At 44.4% G+C, this 17,272-nt stretch overlaps 1 protein-coding gene across 1 annotated transcript in view; it reads left to right on the top strand.

The window, feature by feature from the left end:
• Window positions 1-17,272, top strand: part of CUBN (cubilin) — a 256,038-nt gene that overhangs the window by 225,735 nt on the left and 13,031 nt on the right. Inside the window, exons 42-58 of the mRNA XM_069729494.1 lie at window positions 132-322; window positions 748-919; window positions 1,885-2,059; window positions 3,191-3,369; window positions 3,615-3,824; window positions 4,496-4,636; window positions 5,883-6,064; window positions 6,299-6,470; window positions 7,202-7,558; window positions 8,993-9,114; window positions 9,619-9,844; window positions 10,257-10,444; window positions 11,060-11,216; window positions 11,828-11,977; window positions 15,568-15,756; window positions 16,271-16,400; window positions 16,751-16,968. Of these exons, the coding sequence (XP_069585595.1) occupies window positions 132-322; window positions 748-919; window positions 1,885-2,059; window positions 3,191-3,369; window positions 3,615-3,824; window positions 4,496-4,636; window positions 5,883-6,064; window positions 6,299-6,470; window positions 7,202-7,558; window positions 8,993-9,114; window positions 9,619-9,844; window positions 10,257-10,444; window positions 11,060-11,216; window positions 11,828-11,977; window positions 15,568-15,756; window positions 16,271-16,400; window positions 16,751-16,968 (3,159 nt within the window). The remainder of the gene's footprint in view (window positions 1-131; window positions 323-747; window positions 920-1,884; window positions 2,060-3,190; window positions 3,370-3,614; window positions 3,825-4,495; window positions 4,637-5,882; window positions 6,065-6,298; window positions 6,471-7,201; window positions 7,559-8,992; window positions 9,115-9,618; window positions 9,845-10,256; window positions 10,445-11,059; window positions 11,217-11,827; window positions 11,978-15,567; window positions 15,757-16,270; window positions 16,401-16,750; window positions 16,969-17,272) is intronic.

Here is a 17,272-nt window from a genome sequence, read left to right as displayed (position 1 = left end):
TAATTTGATCTTTACTATAGGGCCCCCTCCTAAAAAGAAAAGTCTAAAGTGGCAACATTTTAAATCCCTCCCTTTCTGTACACCCACGAAGAAGTGGGTTTTCCTTTAATGTACTTTTTCCACTTATTCAGGTTGTGGTGGATATTTACATGCAAACAGGGGACTGATCATATCACAAAATTACCCCGAAAACTACATTCCCAATCAGAACTGCACGTGGCACGTCCTGGCCACCACTGGATTCACAATTGCCGTCCATTTTGAACAAACGTTCGAAGTACTGAACAACGACGGCTCCTGCGGAGGTGGAGACTACTTGGAGGTACGTTAAAAGGGAGACAGATTTATCTTTGTGGCTGTTGTTGGATAAATCTTTTACATCTTTCGACTTTCTAGTATAAGTTTACACATCCTACTAGTTAGTTTACTTTGTGCCAAACTTTATGAACATGGCGTTGCACGTCAGGCCACACCCGTTTTACAACAAACCACACCCACTTTTTTGCAAAGCCAAACCTCCTTGCACAGAAAATGAAAAAATAGAGAGGTTATAAATGTGGTGCAAGATAGTTTTTGCTGCAAATTTGCAAATAACACACACTCAGTCGCTGTCGGTACCCAGCGGCACCTTAAATGATGCCGTCAGCGTTCACCTATCTCAGAATCGCGCCTGTATTCAAAGTAGGAAAATATTGTAATAAATCAGAACACAACAGTGAATATAACCCTAATTGTGTACTTTATCAGATGAAAAATGGACCCGATGAGTCAGCCCCTCCACTTGGAAATGGAAAATTTTGTGGCCGGAACGCGCCGTCCACCATGCACACCTCCGACAATGAACTCTTTGTCCGATTCATCACAGACGCCAGTAATGAAGGGAAAGGGTTTAAATTCAGATATGAGGCGAAAAGTCTAGGTATGTGGTGATCATGTTATGCAGATGGTCTCCAGACTCTCACAAGTAAATATGACGTTCTCTGGTCATTCTCCTGTGTGTAGATCTTGTTGGTTATGGCGCCCCCTGCTGGTTTTGTGACTCTTTCTCAGAACGTCCATCTAATGTGTCCAGTGCGGGTGAGAAGGCGTTACCGTAATGCTAGCGGACAGATTCTTAGCGACTGCTCTTCACAGTAACAGGAAGAAGTCTGCCGCCTGCGAGAAGGTGATACCGTACAAGTGAGCTACTGAGCATGTGTGACCGCCGACACCGGACACATCAGGATGACACTCTGAGAGGGAATTAAGAGAACACCAGGGGGCGCCCTAACAAGTGTGGAATGGCAGTATCAACACCATTTTTCATTATTTGGTTGTTATGTTTTGTGATCCAACAGACACATTTAATACTTATTGACACTGTCCCTTTAAACAAAGGTCAAACGGCAAAAAGGCTCATTTTCTAGTGGCTCTAGAGTGTCCCTCATGACTCCTTTTAGTGAACCAGCCATGAGCTGCACCTTATACTTATTAGAGGGGTACTCCAATAACAAATTCATAGTATAATGGAAAGTTAATAGTTAAAAAAAAAACCTGTCAATTTCTAACAACTGTCAAAATCCCTGCTTATCGTGCTAATTGACAGCCGGCATCCTGCTGCAGGGGATCGGCTGTCAATCAGCATGACATCAGACGTCACACCCCGCCAACAGAGCAGAGAGGAAGAAGAGCTGCTCTGTCAATGTGACGTCAGCGGAAATGCCGGCAGCACTGCTCAGTGACCACTCTGTGCCGGCAGAGATCGGTGCCTGGCGTCATTGGTTTTTAGAAGGAGATGCCACAATCTGACTGTAGCGGTCAGTGGATGAAGAGGATAGGGACATTATATACTATATACCATATATACCGTGATTACATTTTGTTTATGATTGTTCTTATTTCCAGCGTGTGGAGGAACCATTTATGTCACAGACTCCAATCCCACTGGTTTTGTTACATCACCAAATTATCCCAATCCTTATCCTCAAAATACAGACTGCGTGTGGACCATCACAGCACCGAATGGTGAAGCCGTGGAGTTCCACTTCCAAGATGAATTTTACATTGAAACTTCTGACAAGTATTTTTACTTTCCTAATACTTTTTCTATACATTTAAAGAAAAAATGAAAGATATGGACACCTTCGTGTAATTTCATTTTTTTAATCCACAATTCGGTTTCAGAGATATGGGAGTTTTGATTTGGTGCTAATTTCTAAGTTTTTTTACAAGAGGGAGTGGATCCTCTGGGGCGTGGCTCACAAGATCCTCTGGGGCGTGGCTCACAAGATCCTCTGGGGTATGGCTCACAAGATCCTCTGGGGCGTATCTTTAGACTGCTCTGGATTATTACCCTGTGAGCCATGCCCCCTGAATGAACAGCATGAGAATTTACACCAAAAAAAAGGCCAATATCTCTGGAACAGTATGGTGGATTTAAAAAAGTAAATAAATAATTGAATAAAGAGAGAATCAGCAGGAATAAAGTAAGAGTAAACACTGGACACTACCAGGGAAACAAAGAGCCAAACCCGATTTTGGTTCTGTGAATTTCCGCATCAAATATGCAGCAAAAAGGAAAACATCCAGGTATGAACATACCCTAGGGGTGTACTGCTGCCATAGTTTCCTGACTGGGAGGATCTGATTGCTGGAATCCCCTGTGAAGCCTTGTTCTCAGAATCGGCGTGAGTCCAAGCAGTCAGACCCCTAGTAATCAGGAATTTATCACCTATGAGAAGGATAACTTGCTTTAATCCATTTAAAGGGGTGATCCGGCCTTAGGACATAAGTCTGCAGTCACTCTAAGTCACTGCATACTTGTGACTCCTGACATCACACGGACTGCGTGATTCTCTGGTGTTGGAGCGGGCGGTCCAGTGACCACAAGTGTGCAATTTTCATACTTCCGGCCACATTCCAACTAGACATTTCCGACCTCTCTCAATACATTGCATTGAGCCAGGCTGCCCACGTCTAGTCGGCATGTGACCGCATGTATGTAAGTAACATACTTGTGGTCACGTACCCTCACCGGGGAATTCTGACAGTACACAGAGTGTCACTAAGAGTGACTGCAGATTCGTAGCCTTAGGCCGGACAGCCCCTGATGAAGCTCAGCTGTCACATTACTCTGGAAGCATGGATATTCCCATTTTTAGTACATTTTTACACCATGTTTTGGCTTCTAATACAAAACACATTTTCTTAGTTGCAGCAGCAGTTACCTGGAACTAAGAGATGGTGCGGATTCTGCCAGTAGGGTCCTTGCAAAACTGTGTGGGACATTACCCGTCGTCACCTATAAATCCTTGGGCACGGCTATGTACGTGAGGTTTAGAACAGACGGCAGCACACCCCGTGCAGGATTCAGTGCCCAGTACTCCATAGGTAAGACCACCATAATCTACCATCTGCTGCAAAGGGGAGAGGCTCCTGCTGCAGTCAGTTGTCTTACAGCCAGACGCAGGAAAGTGAGGATGAGCTGGAGGAGGACATGACTGATCTTCTGGGACACACAGAGATGAGTTCTAATTGTAATATGACATAGATTGGCCCATTTATTAGGTCACTAGATACTTTATTCTCTTCGATTTGATTTTCTTTGATAACATTTGCACTTTATGTGTCTGCAGCTACTTGTGGAGGAGCACACTATGGGCAGAGCGGCATCATCCAGAGTCCTGGTTACCCGACTCAGAGTTACCCAGACGCCTCCTCCTGTGAATGGTTCCTCAATGGTCCTACAGGACATTTCCTGATCATCAGGTTTCAGTCTCTGGATCTTCAGAATTCATCAAATTGCTTAAGTGACTTTGTAGAAATCCGTGAATATGACGCATCTGGTGAGTTCGCTCGTACGTCACATCCTATAGTAGGGCTGGATTAATTGTCTGTATTCAGCAAGCACAAAGATTATTACTAGAAACTAGAAAACCTCCTTAAAGGGGCAGTCACATAAAGGACATTGCCTAGGACTAGGTCTTAAAGCTCCATCACCAACAAAGGCTTTTGTACGAAGTATTGAATACATTTCAGTAAGCGTGTTCAATACTTTTTCCAGTGTAATTTCTCATTAGTACACATTATTTATGGACTTCTATGGATGATTCCTTTGCCTGACTGAATTGGGCGGGTTCTTACCGACATCTGGTGAGAATTTCATGTCAATAGCACCTTTAGAAACAGATTTACTTAGAAAATTATGACTTGTTTAATACTTATTTCTCCCGCTGTATCTCCACGTAGGGTGTGCCAGTGTCAGACCCCTTTGCTAATGCTTATCTCCCGAAAGTGAGCCCGTGCCAGGCCCCACTAGTGCTGCATCATGTCACATTGCATTTTCTAGACATTTCCATCCATGGTAAATCATCATTGTGTCTAGTTGATGAGAACTTCATGCAAATAGAATATTCGGGTTTTAGGTGCAATTTTAGCCCCTTATTGGCTCTTGTACATAATCCTTTCCACTATAAAAAGTAAATAAAAAGATATTATTTTTCCTTTACTTATATAGGTAAACTATTAGGAAAGTTTTGCAATAACACAACACCAGGAGAGGTGAGGACCTCCGACAGCTTCGCCTACGTGAAATTTGTCAGTGAAGGATCTGTGAATGCCAAGGGCTTCCGCCTCCACTATGAAGCCAGTGTGGAAGGTGAGACAGTCAGGGCAGTGGAACTCCGTAATCTCGGGTAATCCCTGGCGGGATGCTTCAGCCGTCACTCAAAAACAGGGAATAGGGGTTGTGAAGAGTTGTGAGCAGCGGGCACTTGTGGGAGAGTCAATCACCAGATTATAATTTCACCTGCTGCTACTAAAACCCGACACAAAGGTAAAGTTCTACATCTCTGCAGCTCTTCTATCGAAGGCTGTCGGCTGTTACATCAAGCTACCGGCAGACTCCGTTATACGAAATGTGTCATCAGAAAATATCCTGTCGTTTAATCAGGTTTTATGTTATATATTTTTTTACTTTTTGATATTTTTTTTCAAGTTTGTACCTAAATTTAAAAAAAATGGACATTTTGCCATTTTCTCTCTGGACACTAGGTCAATTACTAAACTGACACTTCCTATTGATTACAGATGAATTTCAAGCAGTCTCATTATCATCACAGACAGGATTACAGTTATCGAAAACACCTCTATATACAGCAGATAACACAGGATCCATCATTCACAATAGGTGATATCACAGCTCACCTCCTCCTCCTGTACAATGACTGATAACACCTCTATATACAGCAGATAACACAGGATCCACCATTCACAATAGGTGATGTCACAGCTCACCTCCTCCTCCTGCACAATGACTGATAACACCTCTATCTACAGTAGATAACACAGGATCCACCATTCACAATAGGTGATGTCACAGCTCACCTCCTCCTCCTGCACAATGACTGATAACACCTCTATCTACAGTAGATAACACAGGATCCACCATTCACAATAGGTGATGTCACAGCTCACCTCCTCCTCCTGTACAATGACTGATAACACCTCTATATACAGTAGATAACACAGGATCCACCATTCACAATAGGTGATGTCACAGCTCACCTCCTCCTCCTGTACAATGACTGATAACACCTCTATATACAGTAGATAACACAGGATCCACCATTAACAATAGGTGATGTCACAGCTCACCTCCTCCTCCTGTACAATGACTGATAACACCTCTATATACAGTAGATAACACAGGATCCACCATTCACAATAGGTGATGTCACAGCTCACCTCCTCCTCCGGTACAATGACTGATAACACCTCTATATACAGTAGATAACACAGGATCCACCATTCACTATTATTGTATGTACGGCTGCGGCGCACAATCATGTTTTTAGAAATATTGTTTGAAATTAGAATGGCAGAAATAATGCTTTATGTTACAGAGTGCGGAGGGGATATTAATGGAATCACCGGGACATTAAATTCCCCCAATTATCCCAATCTGTACCCTCACAATCGCGTCTGTGAATGGAGAATAACAGTGCCAGAGGGGAAACGTGTGACCCTGACGATTCACGACCTACAACTGCAAGACCACCAGAGCTGTACTAATGACTATGTGGCTGTAAGTCCTATGCAGACGGTCTGGGGTATTTCTGGGGTCTTTGTTCAGTCTCCCTGATCTAACACATCATCAGACTGTTTTGATGTTGATACAGTGTAAAGTCGCTCTTGCCCGGATCTTTGGGTGCTGGCGACACCAACGCTTCTTCTATGTCCCTTTGGTTCCCCCGTGTGTCACCATTGCGCTGTCAGTCAGTTCCAGTAATACTGCCGTTACTCTGTCTTCTGATCACAGGTGCACAATGGTTATCGCCATCAGTCGCCTCTTTTGGAAAAACTTTGTGGTAACATCGCTCCAGACACAACAATCAGATCTTCAGGCAACACCATGAAAGTGTCATTTATCACAGATGGGTCCGTGTCCAGCGGAGGATTCCAGGCTGCATTCACTTCATTGGAAGATGCTGGTAAAGAACTAATAAGGGCTCATGCTCGATCCGAGAGCGACCCGACAAAACATCTGACCAATGCCAATTGCCCAAGATGGAGCCAATAATTGGATTGCACTCGTCTACGCAAGTCAATAAGTCCTTTGAAACATTGGACTGCACTCTGATGACATCTGAGTGCAGTTCGATTTTCATGTGCTGACAGAATGGAGAAGATGGAGACATTTTTTTCCCATCCTGTTCTCATCTGAGAAAATCGGATCACAGTATGGGCAGAGTGTGACTAGTATAATCGTTCCCGATTCTCTCGGATAAGAGAAAATACGGCAGACTTAGAGATGGTGGAGTATTGTGCGGATGCACCAGATTTATCACATTGGCTAACGCTGGATGATAAATGTCGCTCATCTGTAGACTTGTTGTCGATCTCTTGGCCACGTCAGTGATGGCTTATTTTAAAAACAAGGTTTTTTGCACAAAAATGTGGGCACGATGTGGTGCACTGAAGTTACGCCCCTTTGTCTAATAAGTCTCAAAAGAATATAAAACCCAATCTGGCAGGAGGGATTTATGAGGGTGCGAGAGTTTTTGTATTGTTGCGGTCCGTACTCGGACCATGCTATACGGAGGTCGGAGCTGATGGACAGCCCCCAATAAATTGTCCCATTTTGACCATTGTAGACGCGGATACAGCTCGGTTATATATCACTAAAGCCTCGCGGGTAACGCCAGACACATTTATCTTGCAGTTTGCGGTGGGTCACTCATGGACGCTCCTGGGGGAAACTTCACGTCTCCGGGATTTGATCGGGTGACAAATTACGCAAAGAACCTGAACTGCGAATGGACAATTCACAATCCAAAGGCCGATAACTCCACGACATTCATCGAGTTCACGGCCCTGCAGCTGGAGCCGCACCAGGACTGCCAGAAGGACTTCATAGAAATCCGCCGGGATCACGCCGAGGGCGAGGTCGTCTCCCGAGTGTGCGGACGGACTAAGCCGCCGGTTCCCCTCGCTCTTCTGGCCGCCAGAATCTGGGTGCGTTTTGTAAGCAACGCGGAGGTGGAAGACCGCGGATTTGCTGCTGATTATTCTTTTACAGGTAAGAGTCACATTCCATCATATCTGTCATATCTGGATTGTTGTCGAACACGGATAATTACACTTTAGCTGATGGCCCCTGAAGCCGGCCCAGTGAGCTGGACTTTTCCATCCGTATATAGAGATTCCATCAGGGAAAACCAGATGAGATCCATAGATCCCATTTTGAAAGTAAACATCTAGCAAGCGCAAACTGACAACTTCTGCGCAACGTTACTGTCAACACCTCTAATGGTTAAAATTGCAACGTGCTGGTAAAATCAAGCAACTTGCTAATTACACTTGTTAATAAAAGTCCTCTAAGTTTTCAAGAACAGGGGGATTTTACTGCTTAATGCTCATTGTTTAGGTTACTGGCCTCCTCTGTAATCTAACAGTGGTGGTTGAGCATGCGCAGCGCTTACAAGCTCTATTTAGTGGAGCTTGTAAGTGCTGATCTAAAACTGGCTGGATTGATGCTGCAGAGGCGAAGCGTCCTCTGCTTCCAGCATCAGCCATGCTGCCAGTCCAAACTGTCAATGTTCAGGAGCACACCGCCAATCAGGAAGTCAGGAGGCAGGGGAGCAGATCAGAGGCTCCCAGTTTGCACGGCAGTCGTGTTCCATCTCCAGAGTCACTGGGTAAGGCTACTTTCACACTAGCGTCGGAATCTCCCCGTCGCAATGCGTCGGGCAGAGATTCCGACGCTAGCGTTTGGCGCACTGCACAACGGGTGCAGCGGATGCATTTCTCCGGCGCATCCGCTGCCCCATTGTGAGGTGCGGGGAGGTGGGGGCGGAGTTCCGGCCGCGCATGCGCGGTCGGAAAAAGCGGTCCGTCAGGAGCAAAAAACGTTACATGTAACGTTTTTTGCTCCCGGCGGTCCGCCACAACACGGCGCAACTGTCGCACGACGGTTGCGACGTGTGGCAAAGTGTCGCAATGCGTTGCTAATGTTAATCTATGGGGCAAAAACGCATCCTGCAAACAACTTTGCAGGATGCGTTTTTTGCCATAAACGACGCATTGCGACGTCTGGCAAAAAATGCCAGTGTGAAAGTAGCCTAAGTTTCTCTGTTCTGTCCTCTAGTGGTAATCTCCTGATAAGAGAGATTTTATAGAAACTACAGCAAGCGGCTCAGTCAGTGGCCCACCACTGGAATCAGAGTCTCTGCCCCTACATCATGCTGCTCTCAGATTAAGGCTGCGGTCACACTATCAGTATTTGGTCAGTATTTTACATCAGTATTTGTAGCCAAAACCAGGAGGGGAACAAATAGAGGAAAAGTAGAATAGAAACATATGCACCACTTCTGCATTTATCACCCACTCCTGGTTTGGGCTTACAAATACTGATGTAAAATACTGACCGAATACTGCGAGTGTGACGGCAGCCTAACTGGTAACAGTTTCTATCTAACGATTCCTTCTAACAATAGTTTCTGTCCTGTTGAAGGTTGTGGCGGAGTACAGAGCGGGGCGTCCGGAGTGGTCGCTAGCCCCAACTTTCCTGAAGAATATCCAGCTCTTAGCCACTGTGCCTGGCTCTTGCAGGCCCCAGAAGGAGACATAATTACTGTGAGTCTTTTCTGAAAAATTCCAAAAAAGTTCTGATCAAATCCTAAATGAGCAATAAGTGTAGAGTCACCGAGCCTGACCACTCCTAGAGGGGATATCCTACTGTATCCCACCTTAATTCATGTGAAGGCCTAAACCTAAATCTGTCGGTATCCTGCGCACGGAATCCATACCCCAGAGACCATCGGAGCCGTATGGGGTACAGTATAGGCCCATAGAGGTTTTTTTTTGGGGGGTGTCATAGACCTATATAATATTGAGAACATTTTGGGAATGTTCTTAAATATCCCGATTAAACTACCGATAACTGTTTGCTCTGGTGGTCATGCTAATGTCAGAACCATACAACAAAATGTAATAACCATCCAAAAAAATGAGCTAAATAAAATTTTAAAAACTCTTCTTGATCTTCTTACACGTTTTTTTCTCTAGTGACAATATTAGTGTAATGTCGACGGGTCACGGTGTGGATGTAAAAGGATATCACACTGTCTCCATTTCTAGCTTTCCTTTGCAAATTTCAACCTGGAGTATCATTCGGTCTGCCGCTGGGATTCGGTCACACTGGTGAACGGAGCGTCACCCGGATCACCCGTTATAGGACAATACTGCGGCTCCACGTCTCCGGGAACAGTGCAGTCCGGATCTAACAAGCTGTTAGTCATCTTCAACGCCGAGCGTTCAATGAATGGCGGAGGGTTTTATGCCAACTGGACGTCCGGCTCACTAGGTGAGTAACGCCTTACATGGCCTCTGTCTACCAACCGAAATGCAAACCAAGAACACGTCCTAAAGGGGTGACATCTGATTTCAAAATGGGGCAAACATAACCGCCCCAGATCCCATTGTCTACACAACGGCCAAAGAGCGGAATTTCCCGACATCCGTCAAGACAAGGAGGCAAGCCATGGATTTCTAGTCATTACATGGCCACCATTCTTATGTATAGCTGCCCTTGTAATATAAGAAGAGCTCAAATCCGCCAAATCAGGAGCCGTCCACAGCCTCTACGAGATCCCAAGTGGAGGACCCCCGATTTTATGATGTCCATACAATAGGGCATGTGGATAGAAATATTCCCTGGTCACCCACCTATACAATCTCAGTAGTGTTCATCATTCATTTTTCCTGTATATTTCCAGGATGCGGTGGTGACATCAGTGCAGACAGCGGCAATATTAAATCTCCAGGTTGGCCTCTAAATTTCCCCGTCAACAGCCGGTGCACATGGACCATCCGGACACAAGAGAGCAGCCATTTTGAACTGGATTTCAATGAAAACTTCAATATTCCAAATAGCGGAGGACAATGTGAGAGAAGCTTTGTGAAGGTCAGTAAAAATCAATTATGTGCCGTAATTCAGAGCTAAATTCAACATATATATTTTTTTTTAAAGTGAACGTCCAGCTTTTATGTCTGTATATTTTTGGATACAGCACTTAGCCGTCATTCATTTCTTAAATGGGTTGGCCGACCATAACGATGTATCACCCATCGACTAACCTAGTCAATACGTTGTTATAAGAGCGGTACTCCGAAGTCTCCCATTTGAATGGAGCATGAGTCCCGCGTGCTCACCCCTTCTCGATTCATTGTCTATGGAACTGACAGATTCTGTTATCTCCATCAGTCCCGTAAACAATAGGACCCATGATGATAATTGAAAGCCCTGTAGGAGATTTTGCATTGGGGTCCACGATCTTCATCTTATGCCATTATCTAGAAGGTAATATGTCTATATGTCTTGATGCGTACACCTATGCCGATGGTCGGTAGGAACTCACGTAAACCTCTAGTGTATAATTGAGGACTCCTCAGTCTCAGTGTCTCTTATAAAGCAGATATTTCCTTCAAATAAGTCAGAGTCTTGGTGTAGATCTTAGTATCTTACCCCCAAGATCCAAAGAGTTTACCACTTTTTATTTCTCTCTGTGACCTTCGTCAGGCATGGAGCGGTGTTGAAGAGTCAGACGAGGCCCTGTTGTTAACAGGCTGTGGAAATACCGTGCCCAGTCCTATAATTTCTCCCGGCAATACCGTAAAATTGACCTTCCAATCACAAGATGAGCCAGGACACGGCTTCATGACCAGCTTCAACAGTAGTAAGTAACAATCCCAAGTGGTCCATAAACAAGGCCGGAAGAGCATTTTAACCCCAAACTCCAAACATCTCTTTATGTATTGTACAATAGGGGTAGGCTTTGTTAATTTTCTATGACTCATTGATTCAAAATGTTATAGTTCTCTCTCAAGCCAATATTAAGATCTGGATCTTCACGCTGACTTGTGTGCGTGTTTTATGTGTGCTTTTGTCAGAGGATCACAGAGATCAGAGGTAATGAAAAGCAGAAACATGAAAACGAGCGTCATAAATAGCTAATACGAGAATAATAATAACACAGTCCCATCGCTGAGCCGAGCACATGCCAGCAAGATGTTGGGAAATCATGACCATCTGTGTTTAAAAAACTGCTCACCCTGAAAAAAAAGTAAAGAATAACTATTTATAGGGCTGCTTTACCCTAGAAATCAGTGATCTATCATTAGAATATGCCAATAATAACCATTTGGTGGGACTCTGACCTATGTTACCCCCAATGATCATGCAGTCAGACCCCTCCTTGATTTTAGTTCTTTCTGCCATCAGTTTATTCGATCCTTTTTTGTACAGAGACGTCCAATTCCTTGTGATATTAATGATTTTCTTTTGCAGGGTGCGGTGCAAACTTCACAAAGTTGAGCGGTCGGATTGTTTCTTTGAATTATCCCAATAAATACGAGAACAATCTAAACTGCAATTATACCATCCACGCTGACGACGGCATGTTCATCGCCCTCACTTTCCTTACCTTCGGAGTGGAGGGTGAGTGTTTGCACATGAAAACCACGGAGAACATCTAGTGAAATCCTCATTTATTGCATTTATACACAGAGCTGTAGCGTTGGTAGAAGTATTCCAAATCCATCTCCGGCTTCAAAATAAAAATATGAAATATCACCGTATGTACATTATATGGAGACGCATGCCTTAATTAATAAACTCAGGTTTTCATTCAGCTCCATTGTCCCGAAGTATAAATTTGGCCCCTCACCCCTTGGTGTTTATCATCTGGGCCTATTGCCCCCAGTATATAACATCTGGCCCTTTTGCCCCTGGTGTATAATATCTGGCCCTTTTGCCCCTAGTGTATAACATCTGGCTCTATTGCTCCCAGTGTATAATATCTGTCCCTTTTGCCCCCAGTGTATAACATCTGGCCCTATTGCTCCTGGTGTATAACATCTGGTCCTATTGCTCCTGGTGTATAACATCTGGCCATATTGCTCCCAGTGTATAATATCTGTCCCTTTTGCCCCCAGTGTATAACATCTGGCCCTATTGCTCCTGGTGTATAACATCTGGTCCTATTGCTCCTGGTGTATAACATCTGGCCATATTGCTCCCAGTGTATAATATATGTCCCTTTTGCCCCCAGTGTATAACATCTAGCCCTATTGCTCCTGGTGTATAACATCTGGTCCTATTGCTCCTGGTGTATAACATCTGGCCATATTGCTCTTGGTGTATAACATCTGGCCCTATTGCTCCTGGTGTATAACATCTGGTCCTATTGACCCCGGTGTATAATATCTGGCCCTTTTGTACCCAGTGTATAACATCTGGCCCTATTGCTCCCAGTGTATAATATCTGGCCCTTTTGCCCCTAGTGTATAACATCTGGCCCTATTGCTCCCAGTGTATAATATCTGTCCCTTTTGCCCCCAGTGTATAACATCTGGCCCTATTGCTCCTGGTGTATAACATCTGGTCCTATTGCTCCTGGTGTATAACATCTGGCCATATTGCTCCCAGTGTATAATATATGTCCCTTTTGCCCCCAGTGTATAACATCTAGCCCTATTGCTCCTGGTGTATAACATCTGGTCCTATTGCTCCTGGTGTATAACATCTGGCCATATTGCTCTTGGTGTATAACATCTGGCCCTATTGCTCCTGGTGTATAACATCTGGTCCTATTGACCCCGGTGTATAATATCTGGCCCTTTTGTACCCAGTGTATAACATCTGGCCCTATTGCTCCCAGTGTATAATATCTGTCCCTTTTGCCCCTAGTGTATAACATCTGGCCCTATTGCTCCTGGTGTATAACATCTGGCCGTTTTGCCCCTGGTGTATAACATCTGGTCCTATTGACCCGGTGTATAATATCTGGCCCTTTTGCCCCAGTGTATAACATCTGGCCCTATTGCCCCTGGTGTATAACATCTGGCCCTATTGCCCCTGGTGTATAACATCTGGCCCTATTGACCCCGGTGTATAATATCTGGCCCTTTTGTACCCAGTGTATAACATCTGGCCCTATTGACCCCGGTGTATAATATCTGGCCCTTTTGTACCCAGTGTATAACATCTGGCCCTATTGACCCCGGTGTATAATATCTGGCCCTTTTGTACCCAGTGTATAACATCTGGCCCTATTGACCCCGGTGTATAATATCTGGCCCTTTTTTACCCAGTGTATAACATTTGGCCCTATTGTCCCCGCTGCATAACATCTGACCCTATTGCCCCTGGTGTATAACATCTGGCTACAGCAAGAACTGGAGACATTGATGCAGCAGAACTGGACAAATGGACAGCATGTGAAACAACGAGGACCAGTAGATCTGAATATACAGGACGGCACGTGGATCAGCAGAGCTGAAAATAATAAATGCAGTAGAGCAAAGAGTGAGGACAGCACCTAGGATCAGAAGAGATATTTAACACGCAGCCACCTCACAGCAGCAAAGCGCAATTCACCTATATTGAGCGAAGTCTCATATAGAGCGAGGCCGCGCACATCTAGTTGGCATGTGGCCAGAAGTATCATATAGAGCGAGGCAGCACACATCTTTTTGGAAAGTGACCAGAAGTATTATATTGAGCAAGGCAGGACACATCTAGTTGGCATGTGGCCAGAAGTATCATATAGAGCAGTGTTCCCCAACTCCAGTCCTCAAGAGCCACCAACAGGTCATGTTTTCAGGATTTCCTTAGTATCACACAGGTGATCACTGCATTACCTGGAAAGGCAAGTATTCCATCACCTGTGCAGTAATAACGAAATCCAGAATACGTGACCTGTTGGTGGCTCTTGAGGACCGGAGTTGGGGAGCACTGATATAGAGTGAGGCCGCACACATCTAGTTGGAATGTGGCCAGAAGTGTTATATTGAGCGAGGCCGCACATGTCTAGTTGGAATGTGACCAGAAGTGTTATATTGAGCGAGGCCGCACACATCTAGTTGGAATATAGCCAGAAGTGTTATAAGGAGAGAGGCCATCTAGTTGTAATGTGGCTAGAAGTACTATATAGTGCGAGGCCACACGCATCTAGTTGGAATGTGGCCAGAAGTGTGCATATTGTATACTACATGACAACATAAAGTGACTGCAGACTTTTCTTGAAAAACATGGACAACCCATTTAAGCTATTCCCTATTTAATGCTAAATATCAAATTAAAATACATAAAGCCTATTATACAGGAACAGAGGCTGTCCCCAGAAATTTCATAGAATTTGGGAAAGGTGGCGTGACTCACCCTTAACCCACCTAGCCCCTAGTGCTGTGATTTCCTCAACCGCGAGATATAATCCCTAAGGCTTTTTTTTCAGTGCATGAATGTGATGCTCTATGTGGACTCGGGAATATTTGCTTATTATAACCTGAAATATTACATAATCAGAACCTTAATACAGAACTTCTTGGTTGATGGTGCAATGCTGCTGAGACTATGTTATGTTTAATGTTTTATTTTACTTGTTTGTTTTGTCATTGAAAGTATGATTTTATTATTGATATTGTGGGTGATGATATGATGGATTACTCTGATTTTACACTGCAATGTCATATTCCTGTTATATTATTTTGTGGAATCTTTCAATAAAAAGAGTTTAAAAAAAAAAAGACATAAAGCCTTATAATGCCCATATGGTGTCATAAAGTGCCCAAAAATTACATATTTTGTAGGCATATAGACATATTTGTCTACATAGCGGAAGTGATCACACAGTGCTAAACTGCGCCAGTATAGAGCCCCATAGTGGTGTATATACCAGTGCAAAACAGTCATACACAAGATTGGCCGAATGGTGCTTCATCTGATCGTTTGGCTGGCAGCCATCTCAGCCAACACTCCCATACAGAGGTCTACTTGTTTGGCCAGGAGGTGGCCGAACATGTGTAATCTCTGTAAGATCTGCCCTGAGGCTGGCCAGGATCGCCAAAGAACATTGTTAAATCTCGATCCTGGCCAGCTCCAGTGCTTGTGCAATGCAAATCCTGCCAGCAACGCAATGACGCTCACTCAGGCAGAGGTGCCCGTTCTCACAGCAAGCAGGAGGCGGGGGAGCCGTGTGCTCCAGAAGATTGGAATAACCCTGTAACTGTGTCATCTCTTCTTAACAGACAGTACATCCTGTGATAGGGACGGAGTGAAAATATTCAGAGGAACGTCCACTTCTGGAAGCGCCTTGGCGACGCTGTGCGGAGACACCCTGCCTCCACCGGTCAGCAGCAGAGGAACAATGTCCATTAATTTCTATACAAACTCTAACGTAACCATGCACGGATTTATGGCGACCTACAGAATGTACCGTGAGTAACTCCAGTCAGTGTATGACTAACCAGCATCACTTTTTTCGGTCCTGAGACTGATACCATCAAAGAGAACTTGTTAACGTGTTTTTACATATGGATGTAGTGGTATGGCTGGGAAGGCGGTTGTAGAGATTTGATGTGCCAGTCATGAATAATCTTGTGTAAAAACCATATGCAAATCAGGTGGGAGTGCACAGGGGGCGTGCCAATGTCACTTGTACCACGGTGACACGCCCCCGGTGCACTCTTGGCCTGTTTTACATATAGCCTCTACATTAGATTTCTCAAGGAGACAAGCACCCACACCGCTATACCACTTCCATACATAAAATGTGCTCTTTTATGATCAACTCTATGCTTATTTTATATTTATTTATTTTTTAAATTATTTTATTTTCATTTTTTTTTTTTTAATATACTGTATCTGTTATTTTTGTTTTCCTGTGTTCTTTCTCTTTTCTGGTCTTTGTTGATCCTTACCTATAAAGTGCCCATTATTACTGTGCTTCAGCTTGCGGAGGAACATATAACAGAACTTTTGGCGTGTTACGGAGCCCGATGCACTCGATCACTAACTACCACAACGACATGAACTGCTCCTATCTCATCACCGTAGAAGAAGACAAGATCATTGAACTGAAGTAGGATAAGATTTTTTTACAAAATTTTTCACAAAACCAGATCCTTTAAGATTCTGCCCAGTTCCTCCGCCATCGACCTCGGTGGATCCCGATCTCTCCAGTGTTATGATCATGATACTATGAAGTGTCATCCATAATCTCCGACCGTGGTGGCAGAATGGTCCTGGCCACGGAGCTGGTGTCGTGTCTGTGACTGTAACACTGCGGCATCGAGGATCCAAGGAGGCCGACAGTAGAGGAACTTGGTGGAGGTGTGTAGTGTAGGCACTATTGTGGGGTTTTAGATTGTACGAGGACTCCTCTAACCTTACATGTCTGTATATTATAGGTCTTATTATGCTCGTTCACAGATTCAATGAGTTTGATGTGCAGGAGTCAAGTTCCTGTTCATATGACTATGTTTCGGTCTACGATGGGTCGAACGTCTACGGCACACATCTCGGCAAGTTCTGCGGGAAAGTTCTACCTCCAGTTGTAAGAAGCTTAAGCAATAACCTATTCCTGGTGTTTTTCACCGATCTTCATGATGGTGGCGGTGGCTGGAGAGCATCCTATAGACAGACATTAGGTACGTAGTCAATTATTTCCTACGACACACAGGTGGTTTGGGCACCACTAGACCTCATGGCCCCTTCTGTGTCCTCCACTCCTTTCCAATATGGCCTTAGACAATGGTGCTCACTCTTTAGGATTCAGCTATCCAAGAGGCAGGTCATCAGGTCCTATATCTGCCCAAGGTACAATATAGATTTGCAAGGTTTGGACAGCAATCTCCCAACACAGGACCATTGCGCCATAGTTGCCCATAGAGGTACTGCCACCTTGCAGCAATGTTCACAATGTCACCGGGTTTCTGGGAGTTCAGTTTATAT

Source organism: Ranitomeya imitator, chromosome 6, assembly GCF_032444005.1.
Source record: "Ranitomeya imitator isolate aRanImi1 chromosome 6, aRanImi1.pri, whole genome shotgun sequence".
NCBI lineage: Eukaryota > Metazoa > Chordata > Amphibia > Anura > Dendrobatidae > Ranitomeya > Ranitomeya imitator.
Note: the sequence above shows the minus strand (reverse complement) of the source record. Positions and strands in the feature narration are given on the sequence as shown.